The 23665-nt window shown below is 36.0% G+C and overlaps 2 protein-coding genes across 2 annotated transcripts; one reads left to right on the forward strand and one right to left on the reverse strand.

Annotated features, from left to right (window-relative positions):
• Positions 1-2215: 2215 nt before the first annotated feature.
• Positions 2216-7617, reverse strand: LOC133205719 (solute carrier family 28 member 3-like). The gene is made up of 10 exons (XM_061341583.1): positions 7145-7617; positions 6791-6932; positions 4836-5030; positions 4461-4622; positions 4239-4364; positions 4010-4140; positions 3745-3913; positions 3486-3644; positions 3105-3285; positions 2216-2760 (listed from the first exon to the last, which is right to left on the reverse strand). The coding sequence occupies exons 1-10, from the start codon at positions 7570-7572 to the stop codon at positions 2612-2614; spliced, it is 1842 nt and encodes a 613-aa protein (XP_061197567.1). The 5' UTR covers positions 7573-7617; the 3' UTR covers positions 2216-2611.
• A 6221-nt stretch (positions 7618-13838) lies between these two features.
• LOC133204806 (uncharacterized) lies at positions 13839-17848 on the forward strand. Its single transcript, XM_061340554.1, has 3 exons — positions 13839-14217; positions 15750-15959; positions 17192-17848. Exons 1-3 carry the CDS (start codon positions 13839-13841, stop codon positions 17836-17838), a joined length of 1236 nt encoding a protein of 411 aa, XP_061196538.1. The 3' UTR covers positions 17839-17848.
• Positions 17849-23665: the final 5817 nt, after the last annotated feature.

The raw sequence follows: 23665 nt of genomic DNA on the forward strand, positions 1-23665 counted from the left end.
TAAAATCATGACCCCCGGGGGAAGGGCGGGGCCACAATAGGGAATCCAAGTTTTACATTGAAATATATAGAAAAAATCTTTAAAAATCTTCTTCTCAAGAACCACTGGGCCAGAAAAGCTGAAACTTATGTGGAAGCATTCTGGGGAAGTGTAAATTCTAAATTGTTAAAATCATGACCCCTGGGGGGAAGGGCGGGGCCACAATAGGGAATCCAAGTTTTACATTGAAATATACAGAAAAAATCTTTAAAAATCTTCTTCTCAAGAACCACTGGGCCAGAAAAGCTGAAACTTATGTGGAAGCATTCTGGGGTAGTGTAAATTCTAAATTGTTAAAAACCCCCTGGGGAAGGGCGGGGCCACAATAGGGAATCCAAGTTTTACATTGAAATATATTGAAAAAAATCTTTAAAAATCTTCTTCTCAAGAACCACTGGGCCAGAAAAGCTGAAACTTATGTGGAAGCATTCTGGGGTAATGTAGATTCTAAATTGTTAAAATCATGACCCCCGGGGGAAGGGCGGGGCCACAATAGGGAATCCAAGTTTTACATTGAAATATATAGAACAAATCTTTAAAAATCTTCTTCTCAAGAACCACTGGGCCAGAAAAGCTGAAACTTATGTGGAAGCATTCTGGGGTAATGTAGATTCTAAATTGTTTAAATCATGACCCCCTGGGGAAGGGCGGGGCCACAATAGGGAATCCAAGTTTTACATTGAAATATATAGAAAAAAATCTTTAAAAATCTTCTTCTCAAGAACCACTGGTCCAGAAAAGCTGAAACTTATGTGGAAGCATTCTGGGGTAATGTAGATTCTAAATTGTTAAAATCATGACCCCCGGGGGAAGGGCGGGGCCACAATAGGGAATCCAAGTTTTACATTGAAATATATAGAAAAAATCTTTAAAAATCTTCTTCTCAAGAACCACTGGGCCAGAAAAGCTGAAACTTATGTGGAAGCATTCTGGGGTAATGTAGATTCTAAATTGTTTAAATCATGACCCCCTGGGGAAGGGCGGGGCCACAATAGGGAATCCAAGTTTTACATTGAAATATATAGAAAAAATCTTTAAAAATCTTCTTCTCAAGAACCACTGGGCCAGAAAAGCTGAAACTTATGTGGAAGCATTCTGGGATAGTGTAAATATTAAATTGTTAAAATCATGACCCCCGGGGGAAGGGCGGGGCCACAATAGGGAATCCAAGTTTTACATTGAAATATATAGAACAAATCTTTAAAAATCTTCTTCTCAAGAACCACTGAGCCAGAAAAGCTGAAACTTATGTGGAAGCATTCTGGGGTAATGTAGATTCTAAATTGTTAAAATCATGACCCCCGGGGGAAGGGCGGGGCCACAATAGGGAATCCAAGTTTTACATTGAAATATATAGAACAAATCTTAAAAAATCTTCTTCTCAAGAACCACTGGGCCAGAAAAGCTGAAACTTATGTGGAAGCATTCTGGGGTAGTGTAAATTCTAAATTGTTAAAATCATGACCCCCGGGGGAAGGGCGGGGCCACAATAGGGAATCCAAGTTTTACATTGAAATATATAGAAAAAATCTTTAAAAATCTTCTTCTCAAGAACCACTGGGCCAGAAAAGCTGAAACTTATGTGGAAGCATCCTTGGGTAGTGTAAATTTTCAATTTTCAAAATTATGACCCCCGGGGGCAGGGCGCGGCCACAATAGGGAATCCAATTTTTATATTGAAAGATATAGAACCACTTGGTCAGAAAAGCTGACTTTTGTAGAAGCATCCTGGGGCAGCGTAAATTCTAAATTATTCAAATCTTGACCCCTGGGGGTAGGGCAGGGCCACAATAGGGAATCCAAGTTTTACATTGAAATATGTAGGAAAAATCTTTTAAAATTCCCTCAAGAACCGCTTGGCCAGTAAAGCTGAAACTTATATGGAAACATCCTGGGGTAGTGTAGATTTTAAATTTTTAAAATCATGACCCCAGTGGGTAGGGTGGGGCCACAATAGGTATTACAAAAAGATCGTTTGGTGAAGAACAGCATGGCCAAAGTTATTCAGGTGAGTGTTGTGGCCCATGGGCCTCTTGTTTTTTGTTAGTGTTTGAGGGGAATGGTGCAAGGACTCTAAATATGTCTCACAAGGAATCCTGATGTATTTTATCTTTAAATTTGGAAACTTGGTATTTCTGAAGGCAAAGAAGTGCCCAAGCAGGAAAACCTTATACATTGTTATCCGATGAACAAGCAGATTACATTCATACATGCACTTCTCAACTGTTGTTGTAAAATGAAAAAAAAATGGGGATAATGACGATTTTACATCCATCTGTCAAGATCACTGGTTATATCTAGGCTCTCAAAGAGCGCATACTGAAAGTAATGGTTACATTTGTTTCTGTAGCAACCTTTCCGAGTTTATGATCAGGCATCACTTTATTGTAAATTGATTCTAAGGCTCTTTTAATTGTTTTATAATCATTAAACATACACACTGATGTAACCGAACGAAATAAAGACTTTTTAATCTTACTTTTTTTACCTACAGGTTCATTTGATATTACATTAAAAAAAATCAGAATATTTTACGGAGGCAAAAAATATTCATAATGTACGCACTCGTTGTCTACAGTCCAGTCATTGAGGTTTGTAAAGTACTTTGGATTGATGCTGTGAAATTATGACTCTGCTCTGTTACATTAAGTAAAGTAGAATTTAAAACATCTGTAGAATTACTAAGTGACTGCAAGATGTGGACATCTTGATAAAGAAGACCTAAAAATAGAAAAAGTGTAAACAGATTAATGCTCATTGACCCACTGATAAGAAAGATAACTCTTGCTGGATTAAATGACAAATATTCATTTATAAAATTGTCAAGTTAAAAAGCCATTTCTATCAAATTTTGCCCTGCAAGATATGCTGAAATTGTGAATTTTAATAGCAAAAAGTTGGATTCCTTTTGGAAAACCATTAGTGTTAAAAGAGAAAAATTTTATATGAATGAACAGAGGTATGTTGAACCTTAAGATTCTTCAGCTTACAAGGATGTACAAATACTAGTATCAGGAACTGGCTTTTCAGATTGCTGTTGCATAAAAGATTTTTTTGCAACTTACCAGCAACACATGCTGTCATGAAACAGGCGATATTCCCTGCAACTACAGCACGTAGCATCAGTTTGGCAAGATCTTGTCTTCTGCGTGGTTCGGCAGCAGAAAGTGCCCCCAGATTGATCCCCATAGCGGCTATACTGCCAAACCCACACAGAATGTAGGTAGATACCACCATACTGCGTCCCTGGAAATTATAGAAAAAAAATGTTCGTCTCTGTAATCTTTTTCTCCAATACGTATTGGTATTTGTCAGGAAGTAGTAATTGAAAAGACTGGCAAAAATAAAAAAATACTGTTTTTCATTTTTGTTTTGTTAAAAAAATAAAATTTACTGACGCTACAAATAATTAGATATTCTTAACCATAATTACAATGTACATGTACTTCGATCTCGCCTGCTTTTATTGATGTACCAAGGTCAGCAAAGGCCAGGAATTCATTGATAACAATCTTTTTTCCTATGAGTTTTCCTACCAGACGACATTGCGACCAGGGAATACCCATAACAAATGCCAAGGGCATAAAAATGTACGAACAAATAAACTGTAATTAAGAAAGATGCATGAAATCTTTATAGCATATCTACCATTCTTAGAAACAAAACACATGTATATACACTATATCAGATAACGTACATACTTACGTCGAATGATATTTCTGGGTAGCCTATACGACTACCAAAGTAGGACAGAACGGCGTCCAGAAAAGCCAGAATGGCGACAAAGGCCACGAGATTGACCACTACATTGGCTATCAACCTCACTGCGCCCATCGCTCCAACAGATACCGCCTCCATTATGTTCTGTTCTTTTCTGGAAAAGGAAACAAAAAATAATACAGATGTTCTTTTATCTAAGGCTAAATTTAATGTCAACGAACTCATTTTTTTTCTTCGATATTGCATTTACCCAACTTCTAATTCCATGTCTTTACCAATGAGGGACTTCGCGACTTTGGCCTCTGGAAACGCAATTTTGGCAACAGCGAGAGCAGCGGGCGCCGACATGAAGGAGGCAGAAATAACGTGTTCTGCAGGGACCTATGTAAAGGTTACACGAAGATGTTATGGTATTTAATAAAACTGTGCTACACAGGGCATTCAGATTAGCATATTTTGTGGTAGTTGGCTACACATACCCCAAATTCTATGTAAGCAGCAATCACGGTTCCAGCAACTGTTGCAAAGCCGCTGGTTAGAACTGCGTGCAACTCCGATAAAGTTAAGTCATTGAGAAACGGTTTCAAAACAACACTGGACTCCACCTGCAAAGCAAATGGTACTTTCTTAGTATTTGTTTATATATAATGTACAATTAGTGAACAATTTTTAAGAATTTATCTAATTTGACATATTTTTACCTGACCAATGAATATGTGAGCTGCGGTGGCGAATGATTCGATTGCTGTCGTCTGCATCACAAATCTCAGGACGGCAGCAATGGCGCGGATTACAAATTGCATAATGCCAAGATAGTAGAGAACAGACACAACAGAGCTGAAGAATATCACAACTGGAAGAATCTGAAACAATGACAAAATTTAAAAAAAATATTTCAGTAATAGGATTTTAGGTTCGTATTACATTGCCATATGGCTATTTTTTCCTACAAATAAATAGAACTATATAATTATCACTATATTTTTATACAAATAACGCGATCATTTAATTAAACAATATATTATTGTCCAATATATAAGAAGGTATTCAATGTAATACTACAATTTTCCAGTTACCCCAAAAGCCACCGGATGTAGTGTGTAGCCAGGGTCACCGAAAACAAACTTGGAACCTTCATCTGTGTAGGACAAAAACTGGCTAACACAGTCACCCAAAAATTTACATGCGGCATACCCCGGGGGCCATCTTAAAATGATGAGCCCCATCCCAAACTGAAGCAGAAGTCCCCAAGTAACAGTCATCCAAGCAACCTGATCAAAAATATGAAATTGCATGACATTATTTATTAATAAGCAGTAACGAGGGAGGGTCTACGAACTTTTCGGGGGTAGGGGGTCCATACTCACTCCCAAAATATTAGACCCCCCTAAAATAAGATGTCCAAACGCCAAAAACTTTCTGGGTTTTTTTTCCGGGGGGGGGGGGGGCGTTAGTGTGTGTGTGTGCGGGGGGAGGGGCTAGTATTGGGATTGGATTGGACACCTCCTTCTGTTTGATAAGCTCCCTCCTATACTTAGTATACGACTTTTCTTACCAACTTACTATGTGTTCGTGTTTCCGAGGGGGAGGGGGGTTCAACGGACATAATTTGGCTAATTCACTATACAAGTTTTAATAACTAAATCCAAGGGGGTCCAGACCCCCCCCCCCCGCTAGATCAGTTATTGCATGAAGTACATAAACATTTCATTGACCAACTGATCATGCTAACGCTCACATTGGGGGGGGGGATTACATATACATGTAAGAGATAATTTAATTGTGAACTTTATTTACGGTAATTTCTTTCTACTTAGAAACCAAGATTAATGAATATGAAAATCCTATTGATATCACGATATATAGCCAATTTAATTAAAATTAGATCGTCCATTCGCTCTCCAGTTTTTTATACCTCCTCGCGATGTATAAAAACAAGAGGCCCATGGGCCACAACGCTCACCTGAGTAACTGGCCATGCTGTTCTTCACCAGATTTTCCCCTTGTAATACCTATTGTGGCCCCACCCTACCCCTGGGGTCACAATTTGAACAATTTAGAATCTACACTATCCTATATATTTCAATGTAAAAATTGGATTCCATATTGTGGCCCCGCCCTACCCCCGGGGGTCATGATTTGAACAATTCAAAATCTACCCCAGGTCGCTTCCACATAAGTTTCAGCTTTTCTTGCCCAGTTGTTCTTGAGAAGAAGATTTTTTAATGACCCCACCCTACTTTTGTCTTTTCTTGATTTTTTCCCCTTGTAAGGGGGCTTGGCCCTTCATTTTAACAAATTAAAATTCCCTTTACCTAAGGATGCTTTGTACCAAGTTTGGTTAAAATTGGCCCAGTGGTTCTTGAAAATGTGAAAAGTTTACAGACGGACGGACGACGGACAATGGGTGATCAGAAAGCTCACTTGAACTTTCAGCTCAGGTGAGCTAAAAACAGGGGGCGGATGGACGAGCTAATTTTAATTAGATTTGATATATATAGCTTATCATTGGACTTGTTAGGAAAAAAAATACATGCTGTAATTCGATTGCATGGACTACTTGACTGAGTTCGCACAATGCATCGAAAGAAAAGTGTAACATGTTTATATAGCTTTTGTCTCAATCAATGGTTCAACTGATTTAAATGAGTTCAATAGTTATTAAATCCGATATCTAGAGAATATATGTGCATTATCATGTGAAGTGTCAGAGTGTTTTAAAGTTAAACAAAGGATAAAAACTTTGAAAAGCTAAATGCGTTTAGTTTTAATGAAAAAAAAAATCCATTACACCACGTGCAGACATGTCAAAGATCGTCTATACTTTGCACTTGGTATTTCATCTATTGTACCTGAATTTAGATATTTTAAAAAGTGCAAACTAGATATCTAGCAATTTATAATTAGAATTTTGAAAAAATAATTCTAATTAATTGATCATATTAATACAGTCTTAAAAGTTCCTAGTATTAATTTAAACCTTTCGTGGGATTTTTTTAAAAATACATTTTTAAAAGTCAATATTTCTTACCTTCCTTGGCGAGGAAGAAGTCACCCATAAGCATATTACAAACAGTGTAATTCCCCCAACAGGAATAAATCTGTGGACGTCTGACCAAATGTCCCATACCAGGAAGGCAGCTAGACCAAGGGTTACCAAAACTGTTATAAATCTGGGGAGGGAAAAAATCTTCAATGCATAGTGAGCAGAAAATTGTCGTACGTGTATGTTATGATGGTCCTTACAATTAAGTCAATTCAGCCTAATGCAAAATTTAAAACCATGTTCTTTTCCTGACAATAGTAAAATTGAGAAACATGCAAGAATAAGATTATATACCAAAATGCATAAAACTTTGTAAAAACTATCTACTTATATACTTACATTCTTATTTTTGTCCTTAATGGTCGTTTCACACGAATAAGACATTTTGCCTGTAATGACAGCACAGGTTCCCAAATGTCAACTTTAAAGACGTTAAAAATCACAAGAAAGAGAAATACCGCCTCCAGTAAACAAACAAATATCGCTCCATTTGCATCGTAAAGTAAAGAAAATATTACATACACCGTATAAAGGAAAAACAACGTCAGGTATACCACACGTTTGCGATACGTCTGCAAGCGTCGTTTCCATGGTGACAGAACGATGCTCCTATCTTTCGATTTATTCTCTTTAGATGGAACTTGCATTTCCTGTCCATTTAGATGAGAAATTTTGTCAAATGTCACACGTTTTTCCTCCATATCGTCAGCTTGGGAATACTCCTGCCTACCTTCAACGTTCGTATACTTAATTCCGGAGTAAGCCATGTGGAAAAATTATGTTCTATAAGTAAACACTTCATTCACACATTAACATCAATGCAAACACTTGACAAGATAACGGCTCAGGAGAACAGTTTACTCATTGTGGTCAGAGGATGAAGTTTACTACACCATTAGTACACTACACCATTACTACACCAATGAACTGCAACCCAGTGCTTGTACTTTTTATTGTTGTATCTAGAGTTTTGTGGTTTACTTGATCTTGACCAAAGAGTGGTCTTTATTCATGATGTAGATAAGACCATGGACAAAGTTCGAGTTAACCAGAATAGGGAAGACTATGGGTAAACAAAACCATGAGATAAATGTTATGTAAACTTCAACTTGCATACTTCAAGTGTCTTCCGATTATGCATCTACACAGTCAACTTTTTAGTCACTGTTCCTTGAACATTAAAAGTGCATGACATCCCTGTGTATATCAGAATCCATTATAGTCATAGGCGTCGGAACCGGGGGGCTGGGGGGGGGGGGGGCTTAGGCCCCCCCCACTTTTTTTGCAAAGGTAGACATAATATAGGCATTGAAAATTGGGGCTTACCTTTTTTCGCTGGTTTAGCCCCCCCTGTCAATTAGCCCCCCCCCCCTCACTTTCAATTTGCTCCCGACGCCTATGATAGTTGAGGAGTTCTCCAATACAAGTAATTATCTAGAGTCCTTGAAGTATTATCGTTCCTAAAAGTTCTTAAATAACAGCTGTTTCCTAAATTATATTGTATAATAAATAACAAAATAACGAGGCTAAACATCGATCTTTTGATTCACGAAGCGCTAATGTAAGAAATCGACACAAGGGTTAATAAGAAATTCAACGGAAACACTAAACATAAATTTTCGCTAAATCGAGTTCAATTTTGTCCTTTTTGTTGTTTTACTCAAAGCCATTTTTATGCCCCCGTAATAGAAGATTCGGAGGCATATACGTTTTGCCCTGTCCGTCCGTCTAGCTGTCTGTTTGTCCGCAAGTACTTTAACCTTGCCCATAACTTTTGATTGGTTGGAGCTATGGCTTTCATATTTCACATGTGTATTCCTTGTGACAAGACCTTTCTTTGGGTACCACCATATTTGACCTTGACCTTGGAGTTTGACCCAGTTTTGCAAAATTTTACCCAACTTTAACCTTGGCCATAACTTTTGAACAATTGGTACTAGGGCTTTCATACTTCACATATGTAATCATTGGGACAATACCTTCCTTCAGATACCAACAACTTTGACCTTGACCTTGGAGTTTGACCTTCTTTTGAAAAATTTTAACCTTGGCCATAACTTTTCAACATCTGGTGCTAGGGCTTTTATACATCACATATGTAATCCTTGTGACAAGACCTTCCTTTCGATACCAACAATTGTAATTCATTGACCTTGAAGTTTGACCTACTTTTTGAAAAACTTTAACCTTGGTCATAACTTTTGAAAGATTGGTGCTTCGGCTTTCATATTTCACCTGTATATTTCTTGTGAGAAGGTCTTTTCTTGGGCACTATTAATTTTGACCATTTGACCTTGACCTTGATGTTTGACTTCCTTTTGTAAACTTTGCTATAAGTTGTCATACGGGGGCATCAGTGTTTCACAAACACATCTTGTTTTTTGGGTTTTTTTTTTTTTTTTTTTGCTTGTGTACAGTTTGTTTGTTTAACCTGTTTATACTCTCAATTTATCCACACCTAACGGTCAGGCACGTAGTTTTAATACTGATTCGAATTGGAAAAATGTTTCATGTCGAAAAAATCTTAACCTACCCCCTACAAGTGTAAATGGTAAAGTTTTACTTGAGATTTCATTATCACGATGAAAATAATGATACTTTTCCCACGACAACTGTCACAGGTGGTGAAAAATCAAGTCTCAACCGGGACTCGAACCCACGGCCTCTGGCGTACCGTGCCAGCGTTCTAACCACTGAGCTATCGTGACCCGATATATTAACTGACTTTTACGCACCTGTAATCCCGGTGACATAATACCCCTCTTTGTAGAAATTCGTCCTCGATTTCTAGGAGTTAAGGAAATGCTGTAAGGCATGGTCCTAGGGAAAAGTGGGTATTTGTACGTTGGGCGCCAAATGTCATAGGTAGTGAAAAATCAAGTCTCGACCGGGACTCGAACCCAGGACCTCTGGCGTACCGTGCCAGCGCTCCAATCACTGAGCTATTGAGACCCGATATATTGAATGACTTTCACGCACCTGTGATCCCGGTGACACAACTTTTTTATAGATACTTTTTTTAATTTTTGTCATATTGAAAATATACATTTAATCAATTATCAATAGACTGAATGTAGAACTACAATATGTGATACAGGAACTATAAATATTTCATGTAATCAAAGTTCTCATTGAATAGACCCCCCCCCCCCATAAAAACAATAAAAACATGTAAAAAGTATCAACTGTACTGTCTGCTTCCTTCCCCTCGAATAACAAAATAAAATTAATATTTGTTTTCTGTTTGTCATGAACAAAAGGCCATCTACTTTCAAGGCTTAACTTAGGTTCACAATATTTAAATTGAGCTATTCTTATCATTATATTAGACCAAGATAAAGTAATTGAATACAGTATTTACATATTGATTACCGATATAAGTAAACAACAGTGAAATCTCTTCACTAACACTTGATTGTCTTTGAACAATTTTCCTGGGGTTAACATAATGTACACCTTTATATGATAAAATGTTCTCAAAGTCTAAAAAATGTTTCTTCCTAATTGGTGTTTAGAGCTTCCTTAAAACACACGCTTGCGTAGGTTGTCGTCACAAAGGTATCGATTACTTAGACAAAGTATTAAGGGATCCACAGGGGGTGGGGGTATTCGGACCCCACCCCAACAGACCAACACCCACCATTGTATAAAATTCATATAGTAAAATACCAAAAAAAAAAATATGAAGGGGGAAGGGTTAAGAAAACTTTGTAGAATTTGTAAGATATGTAGGAATGTAAAGTGACATCCCCCTTTCAAAACAGGTTTTTCAGGTTTGGGTTAGTTAATTTTTTTTGAATAAGGTTAAATTCTCCTTTGGGTCGATCTTTTTTTTTTTTTTTTTTTTTTTTTTTTTTTTTTTTGAGTTGGTATGGAACACCTCACTCCCTTTTCTGGGAAAAATTACAGGAAAATTCCTCAATTGCGCTGTTACGTTTTTCCGCGAGTCGACATTGCTTTTCCGCGAAAAATCCTTCTTTACCGTGAAGCACTGGTATTTTCTTTTCTTTTCCGCGAAATCCTCTATATATGAACCAGGTAGTATACCTTTTGCTCCTTGTCTACCACGGGGATGAATTAATGTGAGAGTCTCTTAAACATCGTTAAAAGACTAAGTAGATTGTAGGTCATCTACGCATTAACCTATACATCTTCACAATGTCAAGGTTTTGTGAAATCCTTCCTATTTCAAAAGGTTTGAAGAGAACGATATCACAAAACCTTGACATTGTGAAAATGTGTAGGTTAACACGTATAAAACATCGTTAAAACATGTTGTCTGTTCAATAACCCGTAGATCCTAATATATTCATGTCGGAACAAGCTGCGTTTTTTTTTTAATTTTGTTTTTATTTTGTTTTTGTTGTTGTTGTTGTTGTTTTGTTTTTGTTTTTTGGGTTTTTTTTTTTTGAGAAAAAAAATGATTTTAATAGCTGATAACTTCGATGTTGGAATGTTTCCCAAACTGCTGAAAGAAAAGAATAAACGAAGGTTTGCATGCATTCCTTTTTTTCAAGGATGGGCTCTGCCTCTGGACAGCGCAAATAAAATATAATAAAGCAATGTCAAGTACCTGCGGAAAAGTAAACTGTGGTTGTTGTTGTTTGTTTGTTTGTTTATTTGTTTTGAAAATATAATGCAGATAAGCAGGAAGACCAAAATCTTGCGAGCCATACTGACATAGTATTACACATAAAATCATTTTCTATAAACACCTGCAATCAAAATCCAAGAAAAATTTCTAACGTCTTTAAGTCTTTTTTAAAACATTGCTGTGTCATCATGCCTTTGTTCTTGCAGTCTAAAAATTTACCTGTAGCCGTCCGATAATAATAATTAATAGTCCAATAATATATCGTCGGACGGCAGTGATAACAAAATCGAACAGTAGTTAAAAAACAACTACTAGAATGAAATCAAGGTTTAATATACATGTCCAGAAACCAAAAAAAAAGTTAGGGAGAAAAAGTTCAGGGAAAGCGAACGCGAGGAAATTAAGTTGTTGAAAATAGCAAATCTAAGAAAAAGAAACTGCAGTTTTAACCTTCCTCAAAAGTAACACTTTCCATTTTTTTGCAAAGCGTTTTTGATACAGCACTGTGAATAAACCAATTTAAATCCATTTCTGATAAAGAACCAGTCTGCGAATCTAGTCATTTAACGAGGTTTGTTTGCCAATGACCGCACTTTTAAAACCCAAGATTTTCATTATATCGTCCAATCGAAATTTTAGACAAAAATCCGCATTATTACTTTAAATGCATTTTGAAGATATCATCCAACACTGTATCGGTATCAATGTCAAACGCACTTAATAAAAAAAAAAATATTCCGAATCATAAAAAAAAAATCCTTCATCATCTGACCACTGTCCATAGTTTCTGCTAAGCCAAACGACTGCCATTGAATGAATGAATGAATGAATGAAACAAGAGTTCACTCACTGGTTTTACTGTCTAAAGAAAAAAAACTTTCTCTTTTCTTTTGTCTACATATTAGATGGTTTCAGGTAGAAAAGTATTGATGCCTGAACTCCTATTGTGTAATTATCGGACTCCTCTAGGTAACTTTTGGACATTAAATAGCAATGTTTTAAGTAAGATATATGCCTCATACAACTCTATATGTAAAATTATCAGACTGTTTTCGGCCCGCCTAATGGGCCTCAAACAGTCTGATAATTTTACATATAGAACAGTATTCGGCATATATCCATTACTTACAAAGCTTTGCAATTACGATTCGTCAAGTTAACAAATTTAACAAAACCAATAACTTTGCTTGTGCCAATGCGAGGCGCGGAAAGTGAGAAATCCGCTAAGAATGTACTGTACATGTACACCCCTTTTTTCCCTTATGGTTCAAAAATTTTCAAAGCCAACCACACCAATTGATTTAAAGATTTGTCTTTAATGATGAAAAATAATTTAGAAAGCATCATATCCTATCACATGTATACCAATACATCGAAATGTACGTTTATGAAATTAACGTACATTTAAGAAATGCATTTAATTTTTGAAGATTCATGAGGACATGAACTACGACGCTTCACGCCGGCAAATTTCATGAAGCGCGCTAGCGCTTCATGGTAAATATGCCGGCGTGAAGCGTTGTAGTTCATGTATCTCATGAATTTTCAAAAATTAAATTCATTTCTTATATTTACATTATTTTCTGATGAGTCACCACAAATATCACGCCATTCATCTATCATTTTTAAAGGAAAACGTTTGCACTATAGTTTTGACGTCAAGTACGGTATTATGACGTAACAATGGAGATATTCATGCTCATCCATGGTCGTTCATGAGAAAATGAACAGTCTTCTAATTTGCAAAGAATCTTAAGGAACAATATTTGGAAATGTAAATATTTAAGAAATGAATTTAATTTTTGAAGATTCATGAGGACATGAACTACGACGCTTCACGCCGGCATATTTCATGAAGCGCGTTAGCGCTTCATGATAAATATGCCGGCGTGAAGCGTTGTAGTTCATGTACCTCATGAATCTTCAAAAACTAAATTCATTTCTTATATTTACATTATTTTTCTGATGAGTTTCCACAAGTTACGCGATTCAAATGTCATTTTTGAAGCAAAACAGTTTGCACTATAGTTTTGACGTCGAAAACGATATCATGACGTCACAATGAAGATATTCTTGCTCATCTCATGGTAGTTCATGAGAAAATGAACAATCATCTAATTTGCAAAGAATCTTAAGGAAAAATACTTGGAAATGTAAATATAATGAAATATACATGTAAGCTGGATTATTTTAAAACATGACATTAAATTCTTGTTCTTGACGTCGCATAAAGCAACGTCAAAATATCGCAACGTTATCGTAAACTATGTTACCTTTACGTTTAATATAAAACAAAAATAATGTTTTGTACATGCATATATTGATAACTTCTTGAAAATATATACTCTCTCAAAGAGTTTTGAGGAATATTATTTAATTTTATCACGGGGCCGAATTTTACACCAAACGCACCTTGTCCTTTAATTAACACTCGTAAACATGGCGGCGTCGGAACCGAAGAAGAGACGCGTAGTCGGTGTACAGTCAGAATATGGTATTTCTTCCTCTAAAGAACAGGGAAAAGATAAAAATGGTAGGCACTGGATATCTGCGATGATGACTCTTTGCACTAACAATACCCTGTGCTACATAACACTGACTCCGCTTAAAATCATAAACTGCAATGCCTCAACCTGTGTTGGTTCGTCGTTTCCAAAAGCCTTTTGCGAGACTGAGTATTTTCAAGATGGGCTTGTTTTTGGTGATATTTTTCAAAACGGCATGGATATATTAGTGGAGTATATGAAGAATAAAACTTTTCCTGAAAACAAGGGAAAATTTCTTGTGCTAAGCAAATTGCTGAAATTTATGAACGAGGGTAAGTATTATTTATGGCATACTCCATACAGTGTAAATTCTCTGGGAGTAGTTTTTCCAGGGCTACCAATAATGCCACTGCCACGGGCTCTCTAAACTTTATCCTTAAATCAGGTTGGGCACAGCCCAACAAATGGTGGGTTAACTCCGGTTTGGTGGACAATCACCCATATTAGAGTCGTATTTACTGACCATACTTTTTATAGAAACAAAGCAGAGGGGTGTCTGCACTGGCTACTGGAATTTGGGAGAATATATACCCCTGGACATTACTGTAATAAGCATTGAACCCTCTAATAAAGTTCTGTAATTCATGGTCCCAGGGTCAGGGGATCTGATGTTAGGCCAATAGGGTTGGGGATCTATTGATCACATCATGAAAATGCATAAATTCCTTAAAAATCTTCTTCTCTGCCCCTGGGTGTTTATAAAAGTCATAACTGGATTCTACAACGTACAGATACAGAAGACAAAATAATTGCTTGGTTATGATGAACAAGGATGCCTCTTCCAAAGTTGTGAAATTCATGGCCCCTAGGTTAGAGGTTCTGGTGGTGGGATGTGGCTCTGTTGATTTAATATAGTGAAAATGTGTTATTTCTTTGAGATCAAAATGCATTAATTCCTGGAAAATCTTCTCTGCTCCTGGGTATCTGGGAGGCAAACAGAGAACAAAGTTGTAATGAGTAAGGATATTTTTACCAGATTTGTGAAATTATGGATCCTTAACAGTGTTGTATTATACTCAGGTGACCATTAAGGCCCTTGGGCCTCTTGTTTCATATTATTTTCTTTTTAAATGCACTGTAAGTATGTTGTTTGAATGTTGAATAACTCATACATATATAACACTTACCATTCACTTTATTGAATAATCGGAAATAATTTAATTAATGGGATATCGATATATGAAACCATGATAAACAGAGGAATGGAAGAAATTCGGAATATGAAAAGACGATTGTTTTTATAAATAAATCAATCATGTAACACTCTAAAATGAGAGATATTTATGATCAATAGGACACTGTTGCTTTAGTTTTAAGTGTGTTACTTTTTAAAAAAATCTTCAAGTCCGTTGGACTTCTTGATTTTAATTTTTCACTGACCCGACCTCAGAATTCACTGGCCTCGGTCTTCGGACCACTGAGTTTTCGTGAAGACTGATATTGACCTACTTTCCAAGTCAGTGCTTTCTTTTTTCCCCCCAGATTAATTAATAAACAATAATGAATACAAGCAATGAAACTGTTTTGATCAATTTGTACGAAGAGTGTTGAATGGACACCATTTTCTTACAGCTGAAGTATATTGACAACTGATTCAAAAAAGCAAAAGCAGCAATAGAAAATTCTGTTTTTGTTCCTTTTCCACCCACTGTTAATTTCACATCCTTGAACGTTCAAACATTTAAAACTTGATTGTTTTCATGTCATACTGACACATCTATAGTTGAAAAGTGTAAGACCTTGCTGTTTCAAATATGATTATACACAATAAAATATGTGACAGCACTTTATCCTTGTTTTGCAGACAGAACAATTGGTGTCCATGATAATCAGGATTTGCAAAGGTTTTCTGAAGCAGAGCTCACAATACTTGTGGCAAACCATTTGTTGGGAAGACTTGCAATATCTTCATGTTATTTGGTTGACAAAAACTGTATTGGAAGAAAAGGGGATCAGTGTTTTTGTGGAGAGGATTCATGCAAGATGACAGGCGATTATGGAGACACCAGTGTGGGTAAGAGTTTTAGTACATTCGGTAGTGAAAAATGGATTAAGGAAGCTCCGAACACTGTATATTAAAGAGTTCTAATTGTTGGGTAATTTTTTGCAGTTAGGTAGAAAAATTAAGTTGGAAATGAAAATATAGTACGTCATAGTAACAAAAATGATAAAAATACGTAGTTAGTAAACATGACGATGCATTGTAATCCATCATTTTTCAGAATGATGGATTTCAGTTTCTCCCCTGACTGTACAACAGCAGATTTTTTTATTTCCTGTATATTCCTAGTCTGTTAACATTTAGATGACCTATTTTGGCCCCACCCTACCCCAGGGAGTCATGATTTGACCAAAATTGAATCTACACAATCTGAAGATGCTTGCATATATCAATATGACTGTTCATGCCTTTGCTGTTCTTGAGAAGATTTTTAAAAAATTTTCTTATCCATTCCTATATAAAAATTTGATACCCTTTTGTGGCCCCATCCTACCACGGGGGTCATGATTTGAACTAACTTGAATTTCCACTACCTGAGAATGCTTCCATATAAATATGACTATCCATGCCTTTGCTGTTCCTGAGATTTTTAAAGATTATTTTTTTCCTATATATTCCTATGTAAAACTTTGATTGCCTATTGTAGCCCTACCCTACTTTCAGGGGTCATGATTGGAACAAACTTAATCTAACTATGTAATGAATGTTTCACATTTAAGTTTCAACTCATCTGGCCTGATGGTTCTTTAGAAGAAGATTTTTAAAGATTTTTTTCTATATATTCCTATGTAAAATGTTGATCGCTTATTGTGGCCCCACCCTATCCCTGGGGTCATGATCTGAGCAAACTTTACACTATGTAATGAATTTTTCACCTAAGTTTCAACTCTTCTGGTACAATGGTTCTTAAGGAGAAGATTTTTGAAGACTTTTACCTATATATTCCATTGGACATGTGGCTCAAAAACCACTTATATGTTTCAATTAGATTTTTAGGCATCACAGGGGGTTAAAGGGTTAAGGGTTAATTCATGTAAAGTAATTAAGATCTTATGCCGATCTTTTAATGGTCATTTGAAACTAATTTCAAATGAGATAATTTAAAGATTCACAAAATAAAAATTTTGGTTTGTTGGGCCTCCTTAAAATACTGCAGCATATACTTATAATTGAATCTTTACCAATAATATCTGGATCAAAATAGTATCCCTGCTGGGGATAAATGTTGGACTTATTTTTTTCAGGAAATGTAGATGTGTGGCATGGAAATTTAGATATTGTCATCAACAATGACTTGGCTGTTGAACCTGTTGAAGATAAAACTGAGAGTCCTAGTGGAAAGTCTCCTGTGGAAGTCAAGCTGAAGACTGTTCTATCTAGAAATCCACAAATCATTGCACAAACTATAGTCTTTTCCTTTCTCCAAAAAAAGACACATCCGGAAAGGGATTCATTTTTAACTCCTTGCATTGGAATTGGAAGTTCAGACCTGATAGTCATGTTCTATGATTCAGAACATGATGTTCTTCTGGAAAGTTCTAGTATACCTCTGTTCAATGATCCGTTTTCATTTGAATTTTCCTACACTGCTATTATTGTGTCTTGGCTTGTAGTGAATTATAAATTTTTATGTACTGGATTGCCTGATCATATGAAAACATACAAAAGTGATTTTTTTGTCCATGCAGGTAAAAAAATCAAGATTTATGAGGAAAAACTAGCATTTGGTAATGTTATCAGTTCTCAAACTACAGAGGGTAGACTCAAATTTTGTCCAAGAGTAAAATGTACCCCAAAAATGCATGAACATGAAAAAATACTACAGGAGGTGTTGTGGAGCTTAGAAAGTTCCTCTGGTTCAAGTGAAAGTGCCAGTAAGTCTTACATGTGAATTAAAAGTATGTCTGTAAAACGAATATTGTAGTTGTTTTTATTCTGACGAAAGAGTCTCAGTGAAGGCTCTGAAATTTGATATAGATGAAAAATGTATTATTTGATAATGTTATGCCTATCCTCTCTTTATGTTATTCTGATAAGTGAAAAAAAGAAACCCTGACAAAAAGTTGTTCATAGCCCATGGTGTATTGCAAGGTCAGCTGAACAGAAAAAATGACTTAATAGTATCTTCTCCAGCTTAAATTTCCAGTAATAGTGTTATGTCCATCTTCCATCCTTCCGTCCTTCCGTCACACTTTGCGTTTAGCTCTGTTCAAAGCTCAGTTTCAAAGAAACTGTCCAAGATATTTTTATCAAACTTCATATGCTGATAGATATTGATGAGAGCTATTCAACTGCATCAACATTTTTTGACCTTGACCATTCCTTTGACCTTGACCTCACTTATCTTAAATTAGTGTCAAACTTCATATGCTGATACATACTGATGTAAGCTATTCAACTGCATCAATATTTTTTGACCTTGACCTTTCCTTTGACCTTGACCTCACTTTTCTTCAATTTGTGTTTAACTCCGTTTTAAAGAAAACATTCATAATATTTTTATCAAACCTCATATGCTAATACATACTGATGTAACCTTTTCAACTGCATCAACATTTTTTGACCTTGACCTTTCCTTTGACCTTAACTTCATTTATTTTAAATTAGTGTTTAGCTCAGTTTTAAATAAACCATTCAAAATATTTTTATCAAACTTAAATATGCTGATACATATTTGTGAGAAGTATTCAACTGCATCAAAAACATTTGACCTTGAACTTTCCTGTGACCTTGACCTCACTTTTCTTAGATTTGCATTTTGCTTAATTTTAAAGAAACCATTTAAGATATATTTATGTAAGTTTATGTACTTAAACATAATTTGGTGAGAATTTATCATCTATATCCAACTTTTTAGATTTCAATTTCAATTTTAAAGGAACTTTTAAAGATATTCTCATCAAATTTCACTATTGTGGCTACACTACACTAATACAAATTTTCATGTTGCATTACTTATATACCCTCGGTGGGGCATTCATGTCCTATGGACATATTTCTAGTCTTGTATATTTATTTTTATTAAAGATGAGTAACCAAAATTTGTGAAAAATTTGTTTAGCTATAAATACTAAAACAAAAACCAAGAATTAGGTGTCACAAAAATGTAGTGATTTACAGTATATGAAAGCTTCCTGACATAGTGCAGATTCAGGTTTATTCAAATCATTTTCAATGGGGTAGGGTGATTAGTGCAGATTCAATGGTGGCAAGCTACTGACAAATAAGTTGATGCTACAGGACTTTAAACAATCTTGTTTAAAGTCAGCATTTTGCAAATTGTATGGTTGTTACAATGTCCTTGTTTGCAAATACAACCTATCATTAGGCTGTATCTTGATTGATATGTTTCACAACAATTGTTAAGCAGGGGCCATTATTGAACAAATTAATGAATCTGCACAACATGCGGATGCTTTCATATAAATATGACGTATGTGCCGATGTTCTTGAGAAGCTTTTTTTTTCTATATTATAATCCAAAGTAAAACAATTTTAAAAAACTTGAATCTACACTCAATAGAAAATTTACTTTTTTATACAATTTTTTACAACTGATAACTCTTTTTCCCTGATCAGTACTGAGGGCTGAGATTATTCACTGTTTGTTATCTTTGCCTTTTTTATTTATTCATTTGCCCTGCATGCAAGAATTAGGTTGGAGCCACACTTGTGGTATTGATATGCAAGAATGTAGTATGAATTTAGATTGTACATATCATGGCCTTCAGGATTGGTATGGGGGAAAGTAATGTGTGACATAGGAATCTATAAGAAAATCTTTTTAAATTGTGCAGAGAGAGCATAGTTGTTCCTTTAAGTAATATTTAATTGAAGTCATGTCAGTATTGATACACTCTCTGAATGCTCACATTTGAGAAAGTCGAAGCCAGTTTTTTTCCTAAACTGAGTCATATCACATTGATTTTAGATGTAGGTTACATTTATTTTCAGTAAAACGAGAGTTTGGGGTTACATGTAGAATGAGAGTGTATCCACCTTACACTCACAAATGCACAGATTTCTCTTTTTTTATCTGTCACAGATTTGTATATTATTACAAGGTATCTTTTTTTCTCCGTCAGAGCTGTTTCTTGTATGTACAAAGACATTTTGATGTTAGGTCACTGCGTAACTTCGCTGACCTGTTGCTATTTAATTTTGCCTGACTTTTTAGCTCTTCTGAGCCAAAGGCTCAAAGAGCTAATGCTATGGCCATTTGTGCGGTGTGCGTAAACATTTTAGAATATGGGCCATAACTCAAGAACCCCTTGGCCAATTATTAGCTCACCTGAGCTGAAAGCTCAAATGAGCTTTTCTGATCACATTTTGTCCGTAGTCCGTCTGTCCGTCCGTCCGTCCGTCTGTAAACTTTTCACATTTTCGACTTCTTCTCCAGAACCACTGGGCCATTTTCAACCAAACTTGCCACAAAGCATCCTTGGGTGAAGGGGGTTCAAGTTTGTTCAAATGAAGGGCCATGCCCTCTTCCAAGGGGAGATAATTAAGAATAAGTGAAAATTTGTTGTCTTTTTTTAAAAATCTTCTTCTCAAGAACCATTGGGCCAGAAAAGTTGAAACTTATGGGAAACCTTCATTACATAGTATAAATTCAAGTTTGTTCAAATCATGACCCCCAGGGGTCGGGTGGGGCCACAATGGGGGATCAAAGTTTTACATAGGAATATATAGGAAAATTCTTTAAAAATCTTCTTCTCAAGAACAACAAAGCCACAATTAGTCATATTGATATGAAATCATCCTCAGGCAGTGTAGATTTAAGTTTGTTCAAATCATGACCCCCGGGGGTAGGGTGGGGCCACAATGCGGGATCAAAGTTTTACATAGGAATATATAGAAAATTTTTTAAAAATCTTCTTCTCAAGAACAACAAAGCCACAATTAGTCATATTGATATGGAATCATCCTCAGGTAGTGTAGATTCAAGTTTGTCCAAATCATGATACCCGGGGGTAGGGTGGGGCCACAATGGGGGATCAAAGTTTTACATAGGAATATATAGGAAAATTCTTTAAAAATTTTCTTCTCAAGAACAACAAAGCCACAATTAGTCATATTGATACGAAATCATCCTCAGGTAGTGTAGATTTAATTTTGTTCAAATCAAGACCCCCGGGGGTAGGGTGGGGCCACAATGCAGGATCAAAGTTTTACATAGGAATATGTAGGAAAATTCTTTAAAAATCTTCTTCTCAAGAACAACGAAGCCACAATTAGTCATATTGATATGGAATCATCCTCAGGTAGTGTAGATTCAAGTTTGTCCAAATCATGATACCCGGGGGTAGGGTGGGGCCACAATGGGGGATCAAAGTTTTACATAGGAATATATAGGAAAATTCTTTAAAAATTTTCTTCTCAAGAACAACAAAGCCACAATTAGTCATATTGATACGAAATCATCCTCAGGTAGTGTAGATTTAATTTTGTTCAAATCAAGACCCCCGGGGGTAGGGTGGGGCCACAATGCGGGATCAAAGTTTTACATAGGAATATGTAGGAAAATTCTTTAAAAATCTTCTTCTCAAGAACAACAAAGCCACAATTAGTCATATTGATATGGAATCATCCTCAGGTAGTGTAGATTCAAGTTTGTTCAAATCATGACCCCCGGGGGTAGGTTGGGGCCACAATAGGGGATCAAAGTTTTACATAGGAATATATAGGAAAATTCTTTAAAAATCTTCTTCTCAAGAACAACAAAGCCACAATTAGTCATATTGATATGGAATCATCCTCAGGTAATGTAGATTCAAGTTTGTTCAAATCATGACCCTCGGGGGTAGGGTGGGGCCACAATGGGGGATCAAAGTTTTACATAGGAATACATAGGAAAATTCTTTAAAAATCTTCTTCTCAAGAACAGCAAAGCCACAATTAGTCATATTGATATGAAATCATCCTCAGGTAGTGTAGATTTAAGTTTGTTCAAATCATGACCCCCAGGGGTAGGGTCGGGCCACAATAGGGGATCAAAGTTTTACATAGGAATATATTGGAAAATTCTTTAAAAATCTTCTCCTCAAGAACAACAAAGCCACAATTAGTCATTTTGATATGGAATCATCCTCAGGTAATGTAGATTCAAGTTTGTTCAAATCATGACCCCGGGGGGTAGGATGGAGCCACAATGGGGGATCAAAGTTTTACATAGGAATACATAGGAAAATTCTTTAAAAATCTCCTTCTCAAGAACAACAAAGCCACAATTAGTCATATTGATATGAAATCATCCTCAGGTAGTGTAGATTTAAGTTTGTTCAAATCATGACCCCTGGGGGTAGGGTGGGGCCACAATAGGGGATCAAAGTTTTACATAGGAATATATAGGAAAATTCTTTAAAAATCTTCTTCTCAAGAACAACAAAGCCACAATTAGTCATTTTGATATGGAATCATCCTCAGGTAATGTAGATTCAAGTTTGTTCAAATCATGACCCCCGGGGGTAGGGTGGAGCCACAATGGGGGATCAAAGTTTTACATAGGAATATATAGGAAAATTCTTTAAAAATTTTCTTCTCAAGAACAACAAAGCCACAATTAGTCATATTGATATGGAATCATTCTTAGGTAGTGTAGATTCAAATTTGTTGAAATCAAGATCCCCGGGGGTAGGGTGGGTCCACAATGGGGGATCAAAGTTTTACATAGGAATAAATAGGAAAAATCTTTTAAAATCTTTTCAAGAACAGGAAAGCCTTGATTAGTCATTTTGATATTGAAGCATCCCCAAGTATTGTAGATTCAAGTTTGTTCAAGGCATCCTCCAGTAGTAGTGGTGGGGCCATAATCGGGGATCAAAGTTTAACAAAAGAATATATATAAGAAATATCTTAAAAAATCTTCTCAAGAACAACAAAGCCATAATTAGTCATATTGATATGGAAGCATCCTTAGGTAGTGTATATTCAAGTTTGTTCAAATCTTGAACCCCCCCCCTCCCTTCCTACCCCCCAGGGTAGGATGGCAAACATCTTTAAAATTCCGTTTCAAGAACATCAAAACCATGATTAGTTATATGAATATAGAAGCATCCTCAGAAAGTTTAGATTCAATTTCATTCAAAACATAGCAACTGGGGATAGGTTATGCCTAGAACAGTTGATCAAAGCTTTACGTATGAATATATAGAAGAAGAAATCTGCTGACAAAGAACAGCAGGGCCATATTGACTCAGGTGAGCGTTGTGGCCCATGGGCCTCTTGTTGTCAAATTTGTCACAGGGTATCCTTGGACCAAGGGCTCCCTTTTTGTACTAAAACTAGGGTTGTGACCCTTAAACAAGGGGAGATAATTAGGAAAATAGAAACAAAAGTACTGGTTGCTAAAAAATCTTCTTCTCAAGAACCACTGGGCAGATTATCACCAAACATACACAAAAGGATTAGGATATGTTGTAGATTAAAATTTGCACGGGGATTTACCCTGGGGCAAAGGGCGTGGTCTCAAGGTCACTTCAAAGTTGACCAAAAATTACATTTTTTTAAAATGTTGATATTTTGCTTACTATAAGGACTAGGATCATCAAATCTTGTCAGTTGATGCATCTAAGGACCTCATATTGTTGACTCAAAAGTAGGTCATGGTGACCTACTTTTTAAATTTTGCGGCCATTCTTTTTCAAAATAATTTAGAGGCATATTTTGAACAATTTAAGGCCTATGATCATCAAACTTTGTCAGTTGATGTATCTTGG

The sequence above is a fragment of the Saccostrea echinata genome, unplaced genomic scaffold (genome assembly GCF_033153115.1).
Source record: "Saccostrea echinata isolate AGI-Se365-2 ecotype Australia unplaced genomic scaffold, CSIRO_AGI_Sech_v1 ptg000054l, whole genome shotgun sequence".
Lineage (NCBI taxonomy): Eukaryota > Metazoa > Mollusca > Bivalvia > Ostreida > Ostreidae > Saccostrea > Saccostrea echinata.

What these genes read in the sequence shown, in the direction of transcription:
- LOC133205719 (XM_061341583.1), bottom strand. Translation starts at nt 7,572, where the DNA reads ATGGCTTACTCCGGAATTAAGTATACGAACGTTGAAGGTAGGCAGGAG. An exon ending in TACATCCGGTGGCTTTTGGG is followed by an intron (nt 4,623 to 4,835) that starts GTAACTGGAAAA and finishes TCATTGTTTCAG; the next exon opens with ATTCTTCCAGTTGTGATATT. An exon ending in CTCACATATTCATTGGTCAG is followed by an intron (nt 4,365 to 4,460) that starts GTAAAAATATGT and finishes TTTGCTTTGCAG; the next exon opens with GTGGAGTCCAGTGTTGTTTT.
- LOC133204806 (XM_061340554.1), top strand. Translation starts at nt 13,839, where the DNA reads ATGGCGGCGTCGGAACCGAAGAAGAGACGCGTAGTCGGTGTACAGTCA. An exon ending in GCTGAAATTTATGAACGAGG is followed by an intron (nt 14,218 to 15,749) that starts GTAAGTATTATT and finishes CTTGTTTTGCAG; the next exon opens with ACAGAACAATTGGTGTCCAT. An exon ending in TTATGGAGACACCAGTGTGG is followed by an intron (nt 15,960 to 17,191) that starts GTAAGAGTTTTA and finishes TATTTTTTTCAG; the next exon opens with GAAATGTAGATGTGTGGCAT.